Genomic DNA, 23692 nt, shown 5'->3' with positions numbered 1-23692 from the left:
CCATGCACTTTTTTCTCTGGATTACACATAACGAAGAACGTAAATGGAATAGTGGTTGTTTATAAGACCAGGAAGAGCTCCAACAAACGGAAGTACAAGAAGATGGTTCACATGGTGAAAACTGAGGAGATGTGGAAGATCACTATCTGTAGAAGCATCTATGAAGAGCAAGGCAGCTAATGAAGGAGTAGGAGCAGGAGCAAATAAAGGATGTAGTTTTGTAGTAAGATTTGAAGGGTTTCCATTGGTATGCGAGTCCAGCCATCTCCCATTCAAGGCAGGGAAAACTGCATGGATTTCCCTATATGCCCAGTTTTTCTGAAGCAAGTCTCCACTTAAAGGTCCTGGAACAAAAATCAGCATTTGGATACTAGGTGAGAGGGTGGTAAATCCACTAGCAATGCCTCAGCCAAGTTATTAACAGAACAGCATAAGCTTTAAAAGTCCAGCCCATATTCTTCAGCGCCATCTACTGGAATTGTATCTATTAACTAGTTCATAGGAAACTTGTATTTATGGGCTCCTATACACGTGCAGAGAGTGCTCCGATGCACTGTAATTCCAGTGCCTTGGAGCAGACTCAATTAGTAGTTGTCTGGAGCGTGGAAATTAACGTGCTCTAGCAGCCTCCAGTGTCATGTGTATTGGCACCCCCACACTGAAAAATGGCAGTGGGGTGCTTTAAGCTAAAGCTTGTTTGAGCTTTAGTTTAAAGTGACCTACCACCACTTTTGCAAGGATGCTGATGCATGTGATGCTCCTGGTGCTTTTAATTAGTGCAGCTCTCAGAGCTACACTAATTAAAGCTCCCCTTCCCCCATCTCCAGACCATGTGTATAAACGCCATATGTCTGTACTCACCAGGCAGGCCTCTTGTGGAACACTTCTTTATTAAAAGGGAAGCACTAGTGTCTTTGGGAGTCATTAGAGTATTGCTGACATACAGGGATCCTGGTTTTCTCTGATTAAACCCCCCCCCAATTTTTTAGATGAAAAAAAGTAACTCAAAATACACATTTTTCCATGTTCAAAATGAAACACTACTAATATATAGATATATTGGTATGGATATATATCTATATATTAGTGGTGTTTCATTTTGATCATGAAAAAAATTTGGATTTTGGGTTACTTTATTTTTATCTTTTTGTCAGTGAAAACCAGGATCCATGCTGATACATAATGCTATAACCATTCATGGCCTGTTTTGAATCATAAGATATTGGTCCTGACTGCACACTGAAAAGCCAGGAAACGAGGAGGGAATTTTAAACAGGCAAAAACTCTTCATAAAATCTCATGATTTTGGAGCTTGGTCTGACTCCATGCTTTTTGAATGCTTCAGTTTGGCAGTACTACTCATAGGAGAAACTGGCAGCCTTAGATGGTTTAGAAATGTGAACTGCTATTGTTGAGACTTGAGGGCCTAAAGAAATATGACTACAGTATTTGATGTATGTGGAGTGATTTTTCTTCTCTTTTTTTTAAAGTGTTTTGAAAGAGAGTGAGTATTGCAGCACAGAGGATGTTTTAGCACTATACACTCGAGTCTTTCTATTTTGTGTATTTTTTTTATGAACGTATATAATATTATATACTTGTATAAATATGTGCATGTATTACGTGTGTGCATTACTTCAGAATCATAAAAATTCTGTCCTATGCTTGAAGGTAACTTTTTTTTTTCTTTGGAGATTGTTTTTATTTTCTGGGCAAATATGGCCACAATCCTTGTATGCTCAGGTGTAGATCTGAAGAGAAATGATTTCTCAACAAATCCATTGCATTTGGTTTGCTTAACTTCAATAAAAAAGAGAGGTAGTTAGCTATATTAGTCTGAAGTCAGGAAGAAGGGCACAGGTGGAGGTTAACCATTCAGAAATGTGTAAGTTTTTGTAGGTGATAGTACTTTGTGATGTCAAGCAGCATCTGATGTATGTCAAGCTATTTCCTCACTATACTCACAATAAAGAAACATTGAAACAGATTTCTTTGTCTTCCGCAAGGCAGCTATACACTTTACCTCATTAAAAACAATTAGCTACAAGATCTCAAAATATAACTAACTTCCTCCCCCACCAATTTTTTAATTTTTTTACAACTTCCCATACATGAATTACAAAATCTGTTCCAGTCTAACCTAACATTAAAATGAACGTATGATATCTGATCCAAAACTTAGCATGTAAAGGAAAAGTTACTATAAAATATTGTTAGATAAATCCTTTAAAGAACAAATAGACCAATTTTATAAGCCCCTAAATAACATACTTTTCAGTTTACAATGTACTGCTAATGCAACAATGTTGCTAGGTTGCATTTTTTTAATTGTGTAAAGTGTTTTCTATGGAGCTATCTAAACATGCTCTTGCAGCTTAGTGGAATTCCTAGAACTCCTGTTATTTTTTGCTACTTCTGTGACATTTGACATTTTAGGTGCCCAAGTTAAACATCTCAGCCTGGATTTACTTCCTTTCCAGGCAGAAAGTACAGAAACTACACAAAGCCACGTGGACTCAACAGATGTCTCTGTAGGGAACGAAGGGTATGTGGTTGGACATCTACATTTGAGCCCCTTCTTGGAAATTTGTATGTTTTAGGGTACATCTACACTGGCTCTGCACAGCTATCAGGGTCGCTGCCAAAATGTCACCGTGCCCTGTACCCTTCCCTCCCCAGAACCTGAAGGGTCACAGTGAGGATGCTCCAGGGCTGCCCACCACTGCTGCTCTTGAGATTTGTTTGTTGCATACCTGAGAGTGGCAGTAGCAGGCATCACAGAAACATCCTTGCCATCTTGTTTCCATGTGTCAGGAGCAGTTGGGTGAGGCTTATTTTTTTCAGTGGCTTCTTCAGACCTGTGTTGATCCATTTTAGAAAGACCCTTGAAACCTTCAAATTTACATGGTGAGGAGCACAGTATAGATTAAGAGTGAATAAGCAAATTGCACCTAAGATACCCAAGACACTGACTAAGTTACTGTAGCTGGCTGTAGAGGGTAAGCTTACATGTTCTTTTCTAGGTTGTGTAACTTAGACCAGTAACAGCAGTTAAAATACACATTAACTATTCAATGAATACATATAAATTAACCAGCAGTATCACTATACCAGCTATCTGTCTCCTGCAGACTGTCATTCTAAAGCGTATCTTAAATAGGCCTTTTTCACAATGATTCAGAAAGTAATCTTAGTGTTGGATCTTTCTATGGCAAATACATCTTTGCTTAATCCAAAAAGCTGTTCTTATGATCATGCTATCCTGGTTTTTGAATAATTTTCTCAAATATTTGTCTTCAAGGAGCACAGTAGATATTTCTTTTTACCCTGGAGAGCCTTTTTCATCAGTTTCTCCCTCCCCACGAAGAAAGAAAGCAATCCTGCAGCATGAAGTCGCATTGCAATTGGTAGCTTTTCTTTAATCAGAAAGTCCCCAGGGGAAAGTTTCTTGCCCATTATTATTTATTTCTCTGCTGCTGAAGCAATTTTGACTGCATTTTTTTTTTAGTTTGGGCTCCTATTTTAATTCCAAAGGTTTACTTATAGGTGAGATTAATCTGCCTGTCATGTGGCTGTTGCCAATGTTGTTTCTGCTATCCCCATTCCCAGGATTTCAGCAAAATGGGTTAAGGGCTGGAATACATGTACTTCCCCTGCCTTCCACATTTGACATCATGCCTGCAGTGGCATTTGATTCCAGGGAGCACCCAATGACTAAGAAGATTACCTGCTCTTCCCCCTACTCTGGCCTGTCTCGAATATTTTTTCCTTTTCTTGTGAAGTGATCAGAAAGTCTTTCAGTCAGACAGGAGTCTCCTAGTTCAAGTCTTAGCAACATGTGCTATGCATTTTTAGTCTTTAGTTAATGCCTTGTCTCTTGCCACTTTGGACTTGCAAATGGGCAGCAACCTAATAGTAACCTAACATAACCTGGTAGTAATGTAATATAGTGGTTTGTGCCTTCATTCCAGCCTACTAGAAAACCATTAGTGATGGCTCTCTGCTTTGATTCTCTAGCTCAGTGGCTCACCTACCTGTAATTCCTGGGCATCCTGTTACCCATTAGGTCCTTTGACAGTGCCTGCGGCCACAGAAAATTTTCCCTTCCACACTTTTTTTTTTCATGTTAACAGGTAGAAATATAGCTTATTGCCTGCAGTGCATTACTTGCTTGGAGTAGTTGCCTATGGGTCAATGAAGGGTCATAGATTCATAGATTGTAAGGCTGGAAAGGACTTTGGAAGATCATCGGGCCCAGCCCCCTGCACCAAGCAGGAAAGATAACTGGGGGTCCGGTAACCCCAGCAAGGTGGCTGTCTAGTCTCCTCTTGTCGATTTCCAGGGTAGGTGATTGCACCACCTCTGGAGGGAGCTTATTCCACAGTCTGGACACCCTGACTGTGAAGAAGTTCTTCCTAATGATGAGCCTGAATCGTTCTTCCAGGAGTTTGTGGCCATTACTTCTGGTAGGGGGACCCCCTACCAGGTCCCCTGTCAGCCTTCTTTTCCTCAGGCCAAAGAGTCCCAGATCCCTCAGCCTTTCCTTGTACGGCTTGCCTTTTAAGACTCTGATCATACAGGTGGCTCCTCTTTGGTCTCTCAAGCTTGTCCATGTCCTTGTTAAAGTGTGGTGCCCAGACCTGGATGCAGTACTCCAGCTGTGGTCTCGCCAGTGCTGAGTAGAGCAGAAGAATCACCTCGGCTTTGCTGGAGATGCATTGATTGATGCATGCCAGAGTATTATTTGCTCTACTAGCTACAGCATCGCACTGTCAGCTTATATTCATCCTATGGTCTATTATTACCCCCAGGTCCCTTTCATTTGTGGTGCTAGTCGGTTTGGTGCTGCCAAACCTGTAGGTGTGTTGGGGGTTGCTCGTCCCCAGGTGGAACACTTCACATTTCTCAATGTTGAACTTCATCAGGTTCTGATCCTCCCAACATGCTAGCCTGTCTAAGTCCGCCTGTACCTGTAGCCTATCATCAAGTGTGACCATGCTTCCCCATAACTTGGTGTCATCCACAAACTTGGTAAGTGAGCTCTTTACCCCCACATCCAAATTGTTAATAAAGATGTTGAAAAGTACTGGACTGAGCACCGACCCCTGCAGGACACTGCTGCCCACTTTTCACTAGGATGATACAGATCCGTTTACTATGACTCTCTGGGTCCTATCCTGCAGCCAGTTTCTCACCCACCTGCTGTCTTGGGGTTAAGCCCACAATCCTCCAAATTTCTTGCAAGGACATTGTGGGATACTAGATCAAAGGCCGTTTGAAAGTCAAGGTATATAACGTCAGCCTGCTCTCTCATGTCCAAGTGGCGAGTTACCTGGTCATAGAAGGAGATGAGATTGGTAAGGCAAGACTTGCCTGTGACGAAGCCATGCTGGCTGTCATTCAGAATCTTACCTTCTGCAAGCTTCTTGCAGATAGACTCCTTGATGAACTTTTCTAGGATTTTCCCTAGGATGGAAGTTAGGCTGATTGACCTATAGTTACCCAGGTCCTCCCTCCTGCCCTTCTTGTGGATGGGCACAACATGGGTCCTCTTCCAGTTCTCCGGGACTTCACCAGAGCACCACAAGTGATGAAAGAGTTTTGCCAGGGGGTCCGCAGTGACTTTGGCCAGCTCCTTCAGCACTCTCAGATGAAGATCATCTGGTCCTGCTGACTTGCATACATCTAATTTAATTAATTGGTCATACACCAATTCTACGGCAGTAGTAGGAAGTGATTATTCCTACCGTGCTCATGCTTTGCTCTACTTATAGATTCATAGATGTTAGGGTTGGAAGGGACCTCAATAGATCAACGAGTCCGACCCCCTGCACAGGCACGAAAGAGTGCTGGGTCTAGATGACCCCAGCTAGATGCTTATCTAACCTCCTCTTGAAGACCCCCAGGGTAGGGGAAAGCACCACCTCCCTTGGGAGCCCGTTCCAGACCTTGGCCACTCGAACTGTGAAGAAGTTCTTCCTAATGTCCAGTCTAAATCTGCTCTCTGCTAGCTTGTGGCCATTATTTCTTGTAACCCCCAGGGGCGCCTTGGTGAGAAAATTCTCACCAGTTCCCTTCTGTGCCCCCATGATGAACTTATAGGCAGCCACAAGGTCGCCTCTCAACCTTCTCTTGCGGAGGCTGAAAAGGTCCAGTTTCTCTAGTCTCTCCTCGATCTAGAGAGTCTGCAGGCCCTTAACCATACAAGTGGCCCTTCTCTGGACCCTCTCCAGGTTATCCACATCCCTCTTGAAGTGTGGCACCCAGAATTGCATGCAGTACTCCAACTGCGGTCTAACCAGCGCCCGATAGAGGGGAAGTATCACCTCCTTGGATCTATTTGTCATGCATCTGCTGATGCATGATAAAATGCTATTTGCTTTTCTGATGGCTTCGTCACACTGCCAACTCATGTTCATCTTGGAGTCCACTAGGACTCCAAGATCCCTTTCTGCTTCCGTGCCACCCAGCAGGTCATTCCCTAGGCTGTAGGTGTGCTGGACATTTTTCCTCCCTAGGTGCAGCACTTTGCATTTCTCCTTGTTGAACTGCATTCTGTTGTTTTCTGCCCATTTGTCCAACCTGTCCAGGTATGCTTGCAGCTGTTCCCTGCCCTCCGGCGTGTCCACTTCTCCCCATAGCTTTGTGTCATCTGCAAACTTGGACAGAGTACATTTCACTCCCTCAACCAAGTCGCTGATGAAGACATTAAAGAGTATCGGTCCAAGGACCGAGCCCTGCGGGACCCCACTGCCCACACCCTTCCAGGTCAAAACCAACCCATCCACCACGACTCTCTGGGTGCGACCCTCCAGCCAATTCGCCACCCACCGGACTGTGTAGTCATCCACGTCACAGCCTCTTAACTTGTTCACCAGTATGGGGTGGGATACCGTATCGAAGGCCTTCTTGAAGTCTAAGTATATGACATCCACCCCTACTCCTGTGTCCAGGCATTTCGTAACCTGGTCATAAAAAGAGACTAGATTAGTCAGGCATGATCTGCCTGCTACAAACCCGTGCTGGTTTCCCCTCAGCATAATTTGTCCTGCCGGGCTCTTGCAAATGTGAGCCTTGATAATTTTTTCAAAGACTTTGCCAAGGATGGAGGTGAGACTGACTGGCCTATAGTTGCCCGGGTCCTCCTTCCTCCCCTTCTTGAAGATGGGGACCACGTTGGCCCTTTTCCAGTCCTCCGGGACTTTGCCCGTGCGCCACGAGCGTTCAAATATTCCCCCCAGTGGCTCTGAAATGATGTCGGCCAGTGCCTTCAGCACCCTTGGATGGAGCTCATCCGGGCCTGCCGAGTTAAAGGCATCCAGTTCTTCCAAGTGACTCTGCACCATCTCAGGGTCTACGCATGGTAGTCTGGCACCTTGCTGCTGCCTCTCTACAACCCCAGTGAGAGACTTGTCGTGCCCCTCACTTAGGAACACTGAGGCAAAGAACTCGTTGAGGAGTTCAGCCTTGTCCCCCCTGTCTGTCACCAATTGTTTCTGCCCATTTAGCAGGGGTTCTATTCCTCCCTGGGCCTTCCTTTTACTCCCTATATATCCAAAAAACAATTTCTTGTTGTCCTTTACTTGGGATGCCATCCTCAGCTCCATGGTAGCTTTGGCCTGTCTAACTGCCTCCCTACAAGCACGAGCAGAGGAGGTATATTCGTCTTTGGTGATCTCTCCCTGTTTCCACTTCTTATGTGCTCCCCTTTTGGCCCTTAGGCTGCCCTGGACTTCTGCGGTCAGCCAGGGAAGCCTCCTGGCCCCTTTCCCTCTTTTACCCCGCATGGAGATCGTCTCGCTTTGTGCCCGAAGGATTGTTTCCTTAAGGCACAGCCACCCTTCTTGGGCTCCCATCATTTCAAAACTCCTACTCTGCAGTGCGTCCTTGAATAATCGCCTGAGTTCACTTAAATCAGCTTTCCTAAAGTCTAGTACTTTCACCCTACTAGTTACCTTACCCACTCGACGTCTTATGGTGAATTCTATTATTAGGTGATCACTGTCCCCCAGATGGCTACCGATCTGTAGGTCCCCTACCATGTCATCCCCCATTGCCAATATCAGATCCAGTATGGCATTCCCCCTAGTGGGACTGTGTACCTCCTGTGTCAGGTGGAGGTCCTGTACACAGGTTAGAAACCTGCGTGAACGGTGGGACTTTGCCATTTGTGTGTCCCAGCAGCTGTCTGGGTAGTTTAGGTCCCCCATAACTACTGCCTGTTTAGCTTTTATGGTCTCCTAGAGCTGCCTCAGGAACCTCGAATCTATTTCTTCCCCTTGGTGTGGGGGTCTGAGGCAGACTTCTACCACCAAATCCCTTTCTCCTTGCCCCCCATGTAGCCTAACCCACAATCCTTTTACTTCCTCATCCTTTGATTCCGTCTTGATGAGGGTTGACGTATATTGCTCATTGACATAGAGTGCTACCCCTCCCCCTTTTTTCCCCACCCTGTCCTTTCTGTACAATCTATAATCCTCAATATGTACTGCCCAGTCGTGGGATGAATCCCACCAGGTTTCCATTAGCCCCACTAAGTCATAGATGTTTTGTGCAAGCAGGAGCGCTAGTTCATCCTGCTCGTTCCCCATGCTCCTAGCATTAGTATATAGGCACTTGAGCCCTGCGACTGGTGCCTTTGCTGCCCCCCTGCTCCGAGTCCCAAGGGGCCCTTTGATTCTTACCTTCTCATTCCTTACCTGTGCCGTCGTGCTGGCCTCCCCATGACTTGCAGGTTCCCAATGTTCTCCTTCTTCAGGCTGGGCTGTCCTTGTGGGTGCCACATGGTTTGGTGGTCCACATCTTCCCCCGCCCTCATCTTCCCCTCCCCCTGACGAGCCTAGTTTAAAGCCCGCCGGAGGAGATCCGCCAACCTAGAAGAAAACACACACTTACCTTTGGGGGACAGGTGAAACCCATCCCAACTGAGCATGTCCCTCGTCGTAATGTGCGGGTCGTTGTCCAGGAAGCCGAAGCCTGCCTCGAGACACCACTGCCGAAGCCGCCAGTTGGTCTCTCAGATGCAGTTCTCCTGCCGTCTTCCGCGTCTGTTCACTGGTAGGATGGAAGAGAATACCACCTGCGCACCAAACTCCTTCAGCATGCCGCCCAGAGCACTGTAGTCCGCCATCAGGTGATCAGGGGTTCTCCCGGCCGCATCATTAGTACCCACATGGACTAGGACCATGAGGTAGTAATCAGTGGGCTTGATCCTGGCCTGGATTACTTCCGTCACATCCCAAATCTTTGCTCTGGGTAGGCAGTATACCTCTCGTGTTGAGGGGTCCTGGCGACAGATGGCTCCTTCCGTACCTCTCAGGATGGAGTCGCCTATGACGAGCACTCATCGCTTCCTCCTCTGGGTCTGCTTGGATCTCTTGACCTGTTCAGAGCGTGAAGAATGTGGTGTTTCTTCCTGCCCAAGGGTGTCCTCCTCCCCTTCCATCTCCTGCAGGGTCGCCAGGGCCTCGTACCTGTTCTCCAGTTGGACTGGAGGAACTGTTACCTGTTCGCTGCGAGCTGCTCCGGTCCTGGATGTGACCATCTGCCACTCTGCTGTGGAGGGCATTCCCCAGGCTGCTTCTTCCTTCGGTGCCTGGTCCTGCAGGGAAAGGAAATATCTGTCAATTTCATCCTCCACCTCCCTGATCCCCCTCAGCCTGCTAACCTCCTCTCAGAGCTCCCTCACCTGCGCCTCCAGAGCCCTAAGATGGGCACCTGCCGGACAGGTGTGGGGGCCCCCAATCTCTGCCCCCCCTGGCCCTGCTGGGGATCCCCCACAGGCCAGGAGGTAGGGGGACATCAGCTCCCCCACGGGCTCGGTCTGGGTGGAGGCCTCAGACCAGCCCCGGGTAGACTTGGCTCCCTGGGCAGAGGCAGTGCTCCTGGAGCAGTGCTCCTCGTCGACACCATTCTAAGCTGCTGTTTGTAGATCTGTGTGGTGTCTACGCCCTACCCGTACAGGAGTCTCTCTCCTGACCCTTCCTGCCCGCCCGCCGGTGCGAATGCCTGCGCAAATGCCGGTGCACTTTTACAGAGCACGCCTGTTTGCGCACGCTGTTTGCGCTGCGTGGCTCGGGCTCGGCTGCGTGGCTCGGGAGCGCGGCTCCCTACCGGCTCAGCTATATGGGACCCGGGGGGCTTCCCCTCCGGATCCGGCTCAGCTGTGCCGGGTCCCTCTGCCCCACATACCTTCGGGGGATCAGCTGTTGCTGCCCCCACTGCTGTTTCCTCTGCTGCTGCTGCTGCTTCCTCCTTCGCCTCGGGTCAGTAAGTTAGTTAGTTAAGGGGGCACACGTGCGTGCGGGACACACATGTGCCTGGATCCTCTCCTTTCCGCTGCTGGTTCCCGAGTGCCTGCTGCTGGTTCCTGAGTGTCCTACTACTTGGCATAGTATTCTCCTTGGTCTGGTGAAAGACCATGATGAAGTAGTCATTCAGGAGTTTAGCTTTCTCCTGGGTGCTGGTAACCAGCTCTTTTGAGGTGTTGAGCAATAGCCCCACACTCCCATTTGTTTTCCTCCTGTTCCCTATGTACCTAAAGAAGAACTTCTTGTTGTCCTTGATTCTCATTGCTAATCTAAGTTTGGTTGCCACTTTAGCCTGTCTTATCTGTTCCCTTCAAATGCGGGCCATCATGGAATAGTCCTCCTTGGAGCCACCCCAAGCTTCCATTGTTTATAAGTGTCTTTCTTCTTTCTTAAGAGGACTGTGATTTCCCGTTTAGCCAAGAGGGCTTCCCAGCTTTTCTGTTACCTTTTCTATGTGTGGGAATGGACTTACTTTCTGCTTCAAGGGTTATAGGATCATAGGAAAGTAAGGTTAGAAGGTACCTCATAAGGTCAGCTAGTTCAGTGGTTCACAACCTTTTTTGTATCCATACCCACTTGTAAACATTGGCTAGTCCAGAACCAGTAAATGGTTTAAGTAGAAATTACCTCCCCCCACCCCCCCCCAGCCCTGATGGTGCCCCTCACTCCCAAACCACAGCCCCTCACCCTCCTGGTACCGCTCGCTTCTGACCTGCCCCTAGGCCCCAGTGTCTGGGGCAGGGGGAAGGTGTGGGGTGGGGGGGGAGGTGTGGGGCATGGGAAGACACATGGTCCCATCCCCCCCAACCTGTGCACCCACAGCAGACACAGGGCTGCACCCTGGCTGGATAGGCACAGCCAGGAGCTGCCTCTGTGGCCCAGCAGGCAGGGCATAGCATGGGAGGGCAGAGTGGGGTGGTGAGATTCATTGCTGCTGCCACCATCAGAACAGCCACGCCATGCCACGAGCAGCATAAGGAGTAATGGATGGGGCAGGGAGAGATTTGCTGTCGCCTCATCTTCTGCTGTCAGACTCTCGCACTCTGGGACACTGCTCTACTCTGCCTCCATGGCCCAGCTGCTACTCCCGTCAGGCCACAGCTCTACCCCAGAGAGGAGGTGGGGTAGTGGGCAGTGTTGCCTGTGCCTCCCCACCTCCCTGATATATGATCTATGCCCTCCTCTCCCTTCTCCTAGCCTACAGACTTAACCTTGAGGAGCTACAGGACCTGCTTTCCATGCTGCCTGGCTGCCACGTGCACATGCACCTGGTGCCCCCTGCCTGATCGCCCTCCTTCCACTCCCCACAACCCCAAGCAGCCCCTTGCAGGCTAGAATTCTGCAGGCTACAAGAGGACACCTGGGCATTCCCAAGTTTTTCTCCTCTAAAGGAGGTTCCATTTTTAAAGTTTGTTGATCCATTCTTTAGAGCTTTTTTTTGACCCTTTCATATATTTTTGCAATCCATGGGTTGAGAAATGCTGATCTAGTCTAGCCTTCTGCTTAAGGCAGAGTCATTCCTGACTAAACCATCTCAGCCAAGTGTCTGTCCAACGTGTTTTTGAAAGTTTCTAAGAATGGGAGATTCCACAACTTGTCTAGATAGCCTGTTTCAATGCCTAACCACCCACCTAGGGCACGTCCAGACGAGCATGCACGTGCATTTTTTTGGGGACAAATAGCAGTGGCACATAGTTGTTACTTGTCCCTGGAGAATGCTCATGCACACGTGCTCTGATGTGTGGCAAGTTGCCCTGGGTGGGGTAGGGAAGGCTGGGACCAGCACCTGGGCTGGCTCCAGCACCCTTACCTGGGGTCCTGGGGGTTTCCCAGAGCTCCAATGGCAGTGGTCCAGAACACAGAGCCTGGCCAGGAGCTGGAGCATGGCTCTGGTTGGCCAGGCTCCAGTTTCAGGTCGTGCATCCTGCAGCCACATAAGCCACCCCACTTTTTTCAGGTGCAGGTTTTTTGACACCTCCTGGTGTCAAAAAACCGCCTGTATTGCAAATTTAGTAGCACAGTGAATGCCATGCATGTGTGGCACATGTGGTCTGTGGTGCTGCAGATGGGTCTGCAGCGCTTCATACCATGCATGTGTGCTTATCTGGATGCACCCCTAATTGGCATCTTAAATTTATTCTGCTGCAATTTCACACTGTTGTTCCTAGTCCTGTCCCTTACAACCACCTAAAGAAGACCATCTCCATCCTATTTATATCACGCTTGAAGTATCTGAAGACTCTTATTACATGCCCCCCTAGTCTCCTGTAGTATAAATAATCTGTTCTTTCAGCCTTTCCTCATAAATTCTGTTTCTCAGGCCCCTGCTTATTTTTGCTGCCCTGCACTGAACTCTTTTCAAACTGTCCACATCCTTCCTGAAGTGTGGCACCCAAAACTGGACAGTACTCCAGGTAAGGCCTCATAGTGCTGAATAAATTGGGAGAATTGCTTCCCTTGACTTTTAAGCATAGGCGGAGAGAGAAAAAATTGCCGGGGAGGGGGCTGCGCACACACATGCACCCCCAGGGTGGGAAAGTCTATAGGGAAATGGGGGGGGGGCAGGGAGAGAGGAAGAGGGAATGGGGCTGGGACTGGGACCAGGGCCGGGCAGGGATCGGGAGGGAGCCAGGCCCAGGATCGGGCCAGGGGCCTCTTCCCCTGTGCCTGGGGTCATTGCCCAGTGCCAGCGCCTCCCATGCCAATGAAGCCACCACCCCCCAGCCCCGCACTGGCCCCAGCTGTCTTCCAGCACTCGCACTGGCCCTGCACCGCCCAAGGGGCCCAGAGCAGGGGGTCAGAGCAGGGCCATCCTCGGCTGCACCACCAGGCTGGAGCCCCAGGGACACCTGCTCTCCCCCTGTCAGGTCCTGCACAGCCAGGGAGAGGCGGGTTCATGGGATGGAGCCACGGCTTGTCTAGGGTGCGTGCAGAGGGGGTGGTGGCTCTCACTGCTGCACATGCCCCGTGCAGATCTGGAGGCATGCCACTGTGGGCTGGGGCTGGGGCAGCGCCGGGCTCTTCCTGGCATGGGGGAGCCATGCTATGCTGGGGGCGGGCAGCTGTAGTGCTAGGATGGGGGTCAGGTGGGCTACGGCAAATCGTGGGGTGGTTGCAGCTGCCCCCCTCCCCCCATCCATAGCCCCCTCCTAGTGCTGCTGCCTGCCCCAAACCTAGCATGGCTGCCCTGCTGGGAAGAGCATGGTGTAGCCCCAGCCCCAGTCCAGAGTGTCAGCCTGCCCTGCCCCATGCAGATCGGGGGCATGCACCCCCTCCCATGCCTTCCGGGGTATGTGCAGCAGCAGGAGCTACACCCCGTGGATGAGCTGCTTGCGACTCAGTCCTGTGCTGCTAGCTGGGCAGCACCTGCCTCACTCCCTCCCCACCCCTGCTGTAGCTGCCAGAAGCCCTTGCCAGGGCTGTCTTGCGGCCCTACTGTTACCCCACATTTGGGGGGGCTATGCTGTTGGCTTTTCTTGTAACAAGAACATACTGTTAGCTTACGTTCAGCTTATGGACCACTGTAACCTCCAGATTCTTCTCTGCAGTTTAGCCAGTCATTCCCTAGTCTGTGTTTGTGCATGCAGTTATTCTGTCCAAAGTGCGGGACTTGAACTTGTCCTTGTTGAATCCCACTTCATTGATTGAGAATCATTTCTCCCATCTGTCAAGGTCATTCTGGGCCCTTCCTCCTAGAGTATCTACAACTGGGAACCTGTGCTGCCCATATTCCTTCTCAAGGATGTTTATTATGTGGCCAGGCGAGCAGTTTTCTCATATGTGTTTTAAGTTCCAGTATCATACATATGATCTGTAGATCAGTTCTAGACTACATCTGATTTAAACTGAACTCTGTGTAAAATAATCAGATTCTTCTCTGGTCTCAAAGATTTTGGCTGCTTTTAAATTCTTGGTTATATGCCAAGAAAACCCCTGCTGCTCTAGTTGCTTTCAGAATTTGTGAGTGTATTTCTTTTAAAACAAGGATCCAGCCACATTATCATCTTTGTATAAGTTAACCCACCTACATCAGAGACCGATGGTCTTTGCCCATTCTATAACAAGGTCCTTTACACATAGTGTTCTGGCTTTTCTATGGGAAAATGAAGCATATAGCTCACAGGTAAATACTTCCATTTTGTATGTTTGTGAGGCTGAAATGGCAGTTTTGAATTACAGTATAACCAGAAGTTATGTGGTATACCTGTACTCTGTGGCTGTACATGCTGGAGATTTATCTCTAAGGAAGGAAAGTGGGGCCCATTTAACAAGTGGATGCCATTCCAGGAAAAATACTCAGCAGACTAAGGAATAAAAATGTTAACTGACTATTAAAATTGAAAGTTTGACAAAGCTGCCCTCCTTTTCAAACACTAATGTAAAATGACTCTTCTTTTCCCTGGGATGTGCTTAGATGTGATGTTTATAATCTCTCATTTTTAAAGCCTGCTACAACAACCTTGCACTTAATAGCACTGGGTGACAGATCAGATAAATTTTGGGGGAAAACCCACAAAATATGACATTTTGTAAACACCTGAAAATGGATTTATTTTCTTAAAAATCATATTTTTTTTACAGTCGGAGCATACACTATACACCTGTATGCTTTTTAAAAAAAGTAATCAGGCCTTAAAATGCTGCCCAGTACAAAAGTGTTAACATACAACCATACTGTTTTGCATATAAACCAGCGCTGTGTACTTCTAAAGATCCACCTAGCTAATTTCTTCACCGATGCCAGTGAGCAGAGGAGAGAAAGAAATCAGACATCTTGGCTCTTCAATTTCTTTGCCTTAAAGTTCAGTCTTCAGCAGTTTCAGAGCTTTCTCCATATTTGCATACACTACAAATGAAACGCACAAAACTGTTATCTTGCTTATTGTGCTTGAAATAAAAGTAATCTTTAATAGCAAAATGATAACCTTTCCAAGTCCTTTATTGTGCTGATTCTTACTGTGTCAACTACTTTATCATATTGTGCCATCTCCTTTTTCCAAAATGTTTGTATACAGCTGTTTCACCTGAGCTTCTGCAGAAACTGTTTTTTTTGGAAAATACCATAGCAGGAGTAATTCTACATAATCTATTCCATATAATAAGTCCACTGAATAATTCTTAGTTCTCTTTGCATGATAAAGGAGAAAAAAAAAAAACCATTAGTGTTTGCTACACAAGCAACTCTGACTAACTTCAACAGGACTCATTTCTCATGGTACAATAAGGACCTTATGGCATCAACATTCTGTTTATCCTGCAAAACGAAATGCTGCTAGTTATGCAAGTTCCTATAAAGTATGCTGTCATTTGTTAGAAGAAAGAAATTTAAGGCTACAGGATAGTACTGTTTTTCAGTAAGCAAAGATTTTAGTATAACAACCATTCTAATCTTTATGTAGAGTCCAGACTTCCACGAAGGATTTAGGTATTGAAATGCCCAAAGTCTCATTTTTCAAAAGTGACAGAGGCATTTATTAGCTTCAAGTTCCATTCAGTTTTAATGAGTCTTTAGTATTCTGGTACAGAATGAACCAATGCTAAATACTGTTAGAGATCTACCCCTGTCTTAGTGTATTTTATATACTTTTTTTATGGGAGTGAATTTGCCATCCTCATGGGACTAGTAGGTCTATTAATTTTCCTGTGATTATTTCTACAGTAAGGCACAATGTGACGCGAGTTGGACCCCCTATGTTTTTTTTCTGATCTTTGGCTAAATAGTGTCTCATTTCAACCAGTAGCTATTAAAACATATCTTATCTAGCACTTGTCATTGTCCTATGAAAAGAAATGTGTATACTGGAAATGTATTTGTTAAGGTTCCATTAGGAAATAATACTTACACAATGAGATATCTGAAGGCTCATATGCATAGAGACGGTTTGAGTATCTTCCAGTAATGTCTGCTCTTACTGTCAGGGAAGGATCTGGAGAAGTGAAGGAGAAAAAAATTCATTTTCAAATAGCAGCTGATGATGACAAAGTAGACTCTCTCTTGGCTTGCTCTGTGCACACATGGAGAGGTCAATCCTGAATAGTGTTCTGCTTTCACTCGCAGCCAATACTTCATGCAGCCTGCTGGAGAGGTGCAGGAATGGCTCTGGAGCCTCCCCAGAGTGCTCCAGAGTGGGGACAGCAGCAATGAAAGGGTGTGGGAGGGGAGAAAAGGAGAGAGGAGAGGATGGGACCTGCAGATGAGCTTGGAGGAGAATGGAGGGGGAACAAAAATGAGGGAAGGCAGATTCTTACCATATTGGGCAATTAAAAAAAAAAAAAAGTCCCTGCCTGCTTTTCCTGCTGGGCAGTCTGCTGTCACACCCCTCTTAACAAATCCTAGATCTGCTACTGTAAGTTATCTTCCTTTGCCCTCCAAATCTTGTAAAGGCCTTTGGAAGTCAGGGTTCTACTAGAGGTATGGGGTAGCCCTGGCTCGGAAAGCCACTTCCAGCATCCTATACCAGCCTCAGAAGGAATGCATCTAATGTAGTTGAAACCTGCTTTAATTCCACAGTGGAACTACATTTGCATCAGGGAATCTTCCCCAAGAGGCTACTTTCCTACGGACTGAAGGGAGCAGAGAAGTCCCTAACAGTATAGACTCGATGAAGTCATGCTATTATGAAGCTGGAGTGAGCTGAAAGCCATTAAGCCAGCATGTATGCATGAGGCTTCCTGTACATCCCTTGCTGTTTTTATTCTGGGACCAAGTGTTCTGTTCGTTCTATGAAGAGAGAATATAGTCCCTCATTGGAACTATTTCAAGCAATCTTCCCCACATTATGGAGCTATTTATGGCCTAAAATGGTGCATTACAAAAGCATACCTTTCCTTCTCAATCTCAGGGATTACTTTTTGGGGGGAAGTGAATTAAAAAACAAACAAACTATATGGCTATAACGAAGCTTTAAAATTTTTAGACGTATACATCATGAGCTAGGTTTTCACAGCAATGCACAAGCACTGCATGCACTCAACATACAGCTATTTGGTTCATGCACATGACTAGCCAAACATCTAAGTATCCTGTTGTGTTGGGGTTTAGTGTACTTTCAGTAAGTAGGAATATAGGTTGTAGTCATGTTGGTCTAAAAAGCATGGGAAGACAAAACTCTTGGGGTAGAGGTGATATCTTCTAATTGGTCTAATAAAAGATATTGCCTTTACCCCAAGAGTTTTGTCTGTCTTTCAGTAGCTATGCAATTCAGTGTACTTGGTTTTGAAAATCTGGCCCTTTACATGCATTTGACCATTGCTATTTTTATGATATTCACAAAATTCTGTTTCAAAGAGAACCTGTCTTATTGTGAAGTCTTCAGAAATACTAAAAAGCAAAATGGAGTCAATAATCTATACATCTTGACAGAGTTGACAGACCCTAAGTACATCTTTACACACCCTAACTATATCCATACAGGCTTAAGGAGACCTATAGAATGAACTTCTGGACCAATGGCCTGACTTCAGGTGATTACAAGCCTAGGACTTCACCTATCACAGGTGAGACTGAAAGCTGATGGTACACTGATGTCATAAGTCCTGTTTTATCCTGAACACTAGTAAAAACCAAAACTTGAAATGACCATTACTTGAATAAAGTGCATAAGCAATGTGCAGTGCATTTGCCAAAAGGAATTCTATTGCATTTTAACTAGGTTGCCTCTTCTACATTTATAAAAAATCCTAGACATCTCCCAGCTTAAGTTGATCTACAATCCTCGTTTGCTTACTGATCTCTGTTATGGAATGCATTATTCTATTTTTCGTAAGTCATACATTTTTCTTTATTACTATGTGAGCCTTTTCCAAAATAATACCCAACGTGTCACTCTTTTTGGTTTTTCTCATCCATCCCAGCAAATCAAATATAAAGATTCCATTCTCCTGCTGAATTAATTCCCATTAATAATGCTGAGGGTTTTATGTTTTTGTCACATTACAGAACCTAGTCTCTGCAGCTTTACAATAGATAGCATTATTCTTGAGCCTCTTTGAGAGTGCCAGGTACTCACCAATAAACATAATTCGAGGGACATACTGGCCATCAGGTGAAAGATGCTTGTCTGTTGTTTCATACTGGAATAAATGATAAGGTTTTAAATCAAGAGTGCTGTTAGTCATGCTGTATAGGTAATATAAACAGAACGTTTAATTTCCAGTTCATAATTTGGTGGCTATAAAATTAAAATTCATTTTAAAGATTATGTTTTAATATGTGAGGAATACATTAATGAGAGAACAATGCTATAACTGCAAGGCATCTCATAATTAATTGTTTTATTGGTATAAATATTTTATAGTCATTATATATTATTATAATAGGTAAAGATTTATTGCTAAATCTATCCCTATTGCAGCATAGTCATTTCCCCTTGGCAAGTGATGCCAAACATTAACCTTATCCAAGACACTATAAAGATGGAAGTTTATTGGTTCCAGACAGTGTTATAAAAGAGAGCTTTAATAAAGTGTAGCTGAATACTTACAACAAGATTAATAAGAACAAACTTTTCAGCTAATTTCTGTATTTCTTTGTGTGCAGCAAATACTTTCTTCAGTGCTAGAACATAGATGCGAATGATTGTTAAAAAAAAACAAAAGCCAGGAAGGAAATTAACCATTTATCTTTGTCAAGAAACAATACAGAGTCAGATCTGGAGTGATTGGTGGATTCTCCATGCTATAATATACACATCCAATGCAGGGTTCAAATTACACTTTGACTCTTGCAGGGGTCTGCAAAAAAAATTAGGCGGCCCATCACAATACCCCAATAAAATCAGACCCCCCCCCCCCCCCCAAGTTATGATTTTCAAATCTTACAGGAGAGCTCTCATCTCTTACGGCAGGGCTCAGCCCCCATGAGCTCCCTTGTAGTTCAAACCCTGAATTCAAGTTAGAAAACGATTATAGTGACCAGCTGAAAAGGCTGTAGGTGCCTTTCTTTTAGCGTGTTGGTGAACAGTAGCTGGAACAGACCTTAAGTAACAAAGGCAAGTGGCACAAAACTGCGTTCCTGTAGTCTAAACTCTTTCTAACTGTGCATATGAATAAAGGTGTTGAGAAAGTGTTATTTCTAGATATGGACTGAGAAAGATGCAGGCAATTCTCACTCCTAAGAGGAGTCTAAGCCAAACACTCTGAAGTTAGTTCTGGTTTGGTTTACAACTTTACAGGTTGAGGGCTGTTCTCAAAACTGAATTGTTTGGATGGTCCGTTAGGTGCACAGGGATCTCCAAGGAAATGGAGGGCTTTTCATGAGTAATAGGAACTAATCATATAGATGACTTATTGCATTAGGGCTCTAGTATGAATATGGCTGGAAGTCTTGAGAAAACAGATGTCCCCAATATGGCAGAAATCTCTTAGAACTTGAAATTTCTACACTGTCATGTCTGCATCCCATTGTAAATGGTAACTTTGATCAGGAGTGAGAATTGCATGCATCTTGCTCAGTCCATCTCTAGAAATAACACTTTCTCAACACCTTTATTCCCAGCCTTAGATTAAATTTGCATCATTCTCACAAAATTGAAAGCTAATGTATCATGATTTGAACCTGTACTGCACAAGATTAAAATGTCTGCAATTCTGAAAGCAACACAGGTTGCTTGCTTAGGTTAGTATTTCAATGAGGTGTTTTTAGAAGAAAAACGGGTGTTTTTTTAGCAATATAAAGGTGTAAAGCAAGATGTTTCTACTCAAAACTTACCTTGACTGTGTGGGCAGTCCTCTAAATGATGAATAATCAATATGGGTTTGTTACTGAAACAGAAGAAGTCTTATTTCAGATTTTTACTATTACCAATCTTAAAGCCAGTACTTATGTGGAAAAACATCTTAGACTGTAAAATCAGTTAATAAATGGACACATTTCTAAGTTCTGGCAACTTCTCTTTTCTTGCTATTATTCATGTAAATATAGATATCACACTAGATGGCGCCATTGAAACCTATCAAAAGAATAGGTAAAGTTGATTTACCCAGACTTGGCTCTAAACAAGGCTTCTTCATAAGTCTGAGTCCAGATCAGCTGATCACCCCAACCTAAAGGCAAATGACAAAGAGGAGTCACTGTCAAAGTTGTTGGCGATGAGAAAACTATTTTATAGGTCAAGTGTAAACATAAAGGCTACTGAGAACTACTTTGAGAATGTCTTGCCAAAAGGGAATTTAAATGCAATGAAGACAAAATGACTTGTAGAAAAAATATCAGGAAAGTGTATTTCAAGTGGCAAGAGACTGTTTTTTTTTTAAATATAGGTAGCTGAAAGGAAAAGAGCAAAGTGTCAAGGAACTATTAATAATGCAAGAGGAATAAATATTAGGAGATTAAAGGGTTAAAGATTCTTATGGAAGTAGGGCAGTGAGAATGAACAACATTTTACCTCTGGAGAGAGTTTGAGGCAATTTTGGTTTATACTCATGTGTGTCCTTTTTGTCCTTAGCCCCAAAATCTTTAGCAAGGGTATAGGCAACAGCAACAAGCAGCAGGAACATTGAAATATAATTCTTCTCCATGACTAGTGCTGAAAAAGATAATTGACATTTATAATGCTGCCATTTTTCACACTTCTAACTGGATAAGTGTTTAAGAGGGTGCTACATATAAGCTCTCAGTCTACAGTTAAGTCATAAAAATATATCAGGGCTGGGTCACTGCTGGAATGAACTGCTATAGGTAGATTGTGTTCCTAAAAATGTAATGAATAGTCAGACTGGTTTAGCAAATATTTTTTAATATCTCAGGAACTGGTATAATTTTGTTTTAAGTTACTTGTTGCCAGTTTTAAATAAGCTTATCTCATCTAGATGTAGTCAGCCTAGAGACCCACTTTGATGCTATATCTCTTTTACTCCCTCTCCTGTTTTTCTTGACAGTACTACAAATACTGAATTAGCTCAATGAAACAATGGAAGTTCAGCATTTTCTATAATACCCATCATGTTAGAATATAAAGGCTTTTGCAAATAATAATAAGTATTTCTGAGACCTTTCTATAAAATCCATCACTGCAAAAATTAAGCACTTCCCAAGTGTTTTGTTCAGGGAAGTTAGGTTGAGGAGGTCATTTCCTCAGTTTTGCAAATGAAACAATGAAGTTACAGGGAGTTACTTGCCAAAGCCTTCAAAATATGTCTTGAATTCTAATATTGTTCTCTAAATCTTTCCCTTAAAGCCACACAATAATACAGTTTTCAAGAAATAATGGTTTCATTTAGAACACTGAGGATTGGTTTAGAAATGCAATGTATCACTTCCAGGGATGCTTTGCTACTGAAATCTCTTCCTCTGCCCAATTGTACGAGTGAGAATGAAGCAGGTCATGTTAGATGACATGTTTCTCAGTTTTCTAAATGAAATGATTCTGCCAGTGAATTCACTTAGCATGATCCAACTTTCTCATTCACTTGTCACTGGATGCTAGGATACTGAGCTAAGAGGTACACAGAAAAGCTTAAGGTAAGCAGACATTCTAAAGCATAGGAACATCAACGTGGGTGCATAAGCACCTTTTAAAATGCAGGTTAGAAAAGTGGAAATGTGATACCATTCAGCCTCGCTTTGCCAGAAGCCCTGGGAGGACTTGCTTTCCTCAGGCTGAATAAATGGTACAGCATTCTTTGCCGTTGTAATGCTCAGTAGACCCTGACTATCTATGTAATCACAGCTTCAGAGCCATGCAAAATGCAGTACCAGGTTTTGGACATACACTGACCTTTACATTAAAAAAAAAAAAATTGTTCTCTGAAAGGACGAGGTTTGAATGAGTCTTGCTTAGAAGCCCACTGGAGATTCTAAAGATAGTTTAATCAGATCAGTACAGATGAAGGTCTCCTTTAAAAAGAACAAAGGGGTGCCGGCCAACCAGGAAAAGCAAGAACAAACAAATCTCAGGATGATGCAGAACTGAAAGTAAAGGCCAAGAAGCACTACACCTAAAGCAGCATCTGTGCAAAGCTAGGTATAGTCATTCTAAGCTGTTAAAAAAAATCATTCTAATTCTTTTAACATGAAGAGACAGCATTATTCCATCTATTCCCCCATGGCGAGCTCAACTGTAAGTTGCTCCATTCCTTGCTTTCTGTCTGTTACCTGCTGCAGTAATAAGTAACCTGAACATAAAGCTCACAGGATTCTAACAGGTACATTTCTAAGCCAGTGCTCACAGCCTTACCTTGTTTGCTCTCCCACCTGTCTGAAGAGTTATGAAAGTGTTCCAAGTTTCATTGTGAACCTCTAGGGCTCATAATGCCTACTTATGTACCTTGGCACACCTCAACTCCACCCACGAGCTCTGTATTTGAATAGTATCCCCAGGGAGCTAAACTTCCCCTTTTTTTAATAAAGAAAAACATTTTCAGGATCAATTAGTTTTAATCAGCAGCCTATTTGATATTCAGTCTTTCATAGCAATGACAATGTGCAAAAATGGAAACATGCTAATATGAATTTTGCAGTGTTTTTAACAGAGATTTTTACAACTGGGCAAAGAGCCAAGTCCAGGTAAGCTTAAATCAAGACTCCTGATTTGCCTGAAGGCTGATTTGTCTTTATGTGATTGGCTGAAAGTTATAGCTTGGATCACAGCTCTTTCATTTCTTTGAGAAACTAAAATGATGATTCAGAACTCCAGGTTTCCATCAATGTAGTGATTAAACAATCATTTACTCCGTGTATGGTAGTCTAATGCCGAGCAACGATATGGGTTTTTTTAACAATCTAAAACAAATAGGAACATTTTTAATGAACCATCATACAGGCCCTTGAAGTTATCAGGTTATTTAGAAACTTTAAAACCTATTTAAAAAGTATTTAAAATTGAGTCCTCTTATTGTTCTATGTAGTAAAGTAACTCTATAAATACTTGTTTTAGGCACAGCATAAAAATCCATCGTTTTATATTTCTGATATACATATAGCACAGTATAGCGGTCAGAAAAATGCTAGAATCATTTCCTTTGCTGCAGTATTTATACTGAACAATTTCCAGAGTATGGAAGATATCTTTCGAAGGATGATTTATTGTGATCCTGCCATGGGCATGATATATAGGGTGACCATACATCCTGTTTTTCCCCCAGACGTCCCATTTTAAATAAGTGTCCTTGGGATCCAATTGGTTTGGTGGAATGAATGCTTTTGTCCCATTTTCAGCTGGAATGCAGCAGTGGCAGTGCTCTCTAGCTGGAACTGTGATAGGGCAACTGCTAATCCTTCGACATCCCACAACACACTTCTCTCCAGCCTCTCACCTAAGACCATAGCTTGGATACAGCTAAACATAGTGGAGACTTACAGGGTGGAGTGGGGCAGAGTAATGCAGAATGCCAGCGAACCGTTGAAAAGGAAGCGCTAGGGTAACCCCCCCCCAACCACACAC

At 44.5% G+C, this 23692-nt stretch overlaps 1 protein-coding gene across 1 annotated transcript; it reads right to left on the bottom strand.

Annotated features, from left to right (window-relative positions):
- Positions 1 to 14835: 14835 nt before the first annotated feature.
- AGR2 (anterior gradient 2, protein disulphide isomerase family member) lies at positions 14836 to 22586 on the bottom strand. The gene is made up of 8 exons (XM_006263670.4): positions 22487 to 22586; positions 20696 to 20836; positions 20291 to 20354; positions 20020 to 20072; positions 18794 to 18867; positions 18320 to 18383; positions 16154 to 16237; positions 14836 to 15156 (listed from the first exon to the last, which is right to left on the bottom strand). Exons 2-8 carry the CDS (start codon positions 20826 to 20828, stop codon positions 15107 to 15109), a joined length of 522 nt encoding a protein of 173 aa, XP_006263732.1. The 5' UTR covers positions 20829 to 20836; positions 22487 to 22586; the 3' UTR covers positions 14836 to 15106.
- Between the last annotated feature and the right edge of the window lie 1106 nt (positions 22587 to 23692).

Source organism: Alligator mississippiensis, chromosome 5, assembly GCF_030867095.1.
Source record: "Alligator mississippiensis isolate rAllMis1 chromosome 5, rAllMis1, whole genome shotgun sequence".
NCBI classification, from domain to species: domain Eukaryota; kingdom Metazoa; phylum Chordata; order Crocodylia; family Alligatoridae; genus Alligator; species Alligator mississippiensis.
Note: the sequence above shows the minus strand (reverse complement) of the source record. Positions and strands in the feature narration are given on the sequence as shown.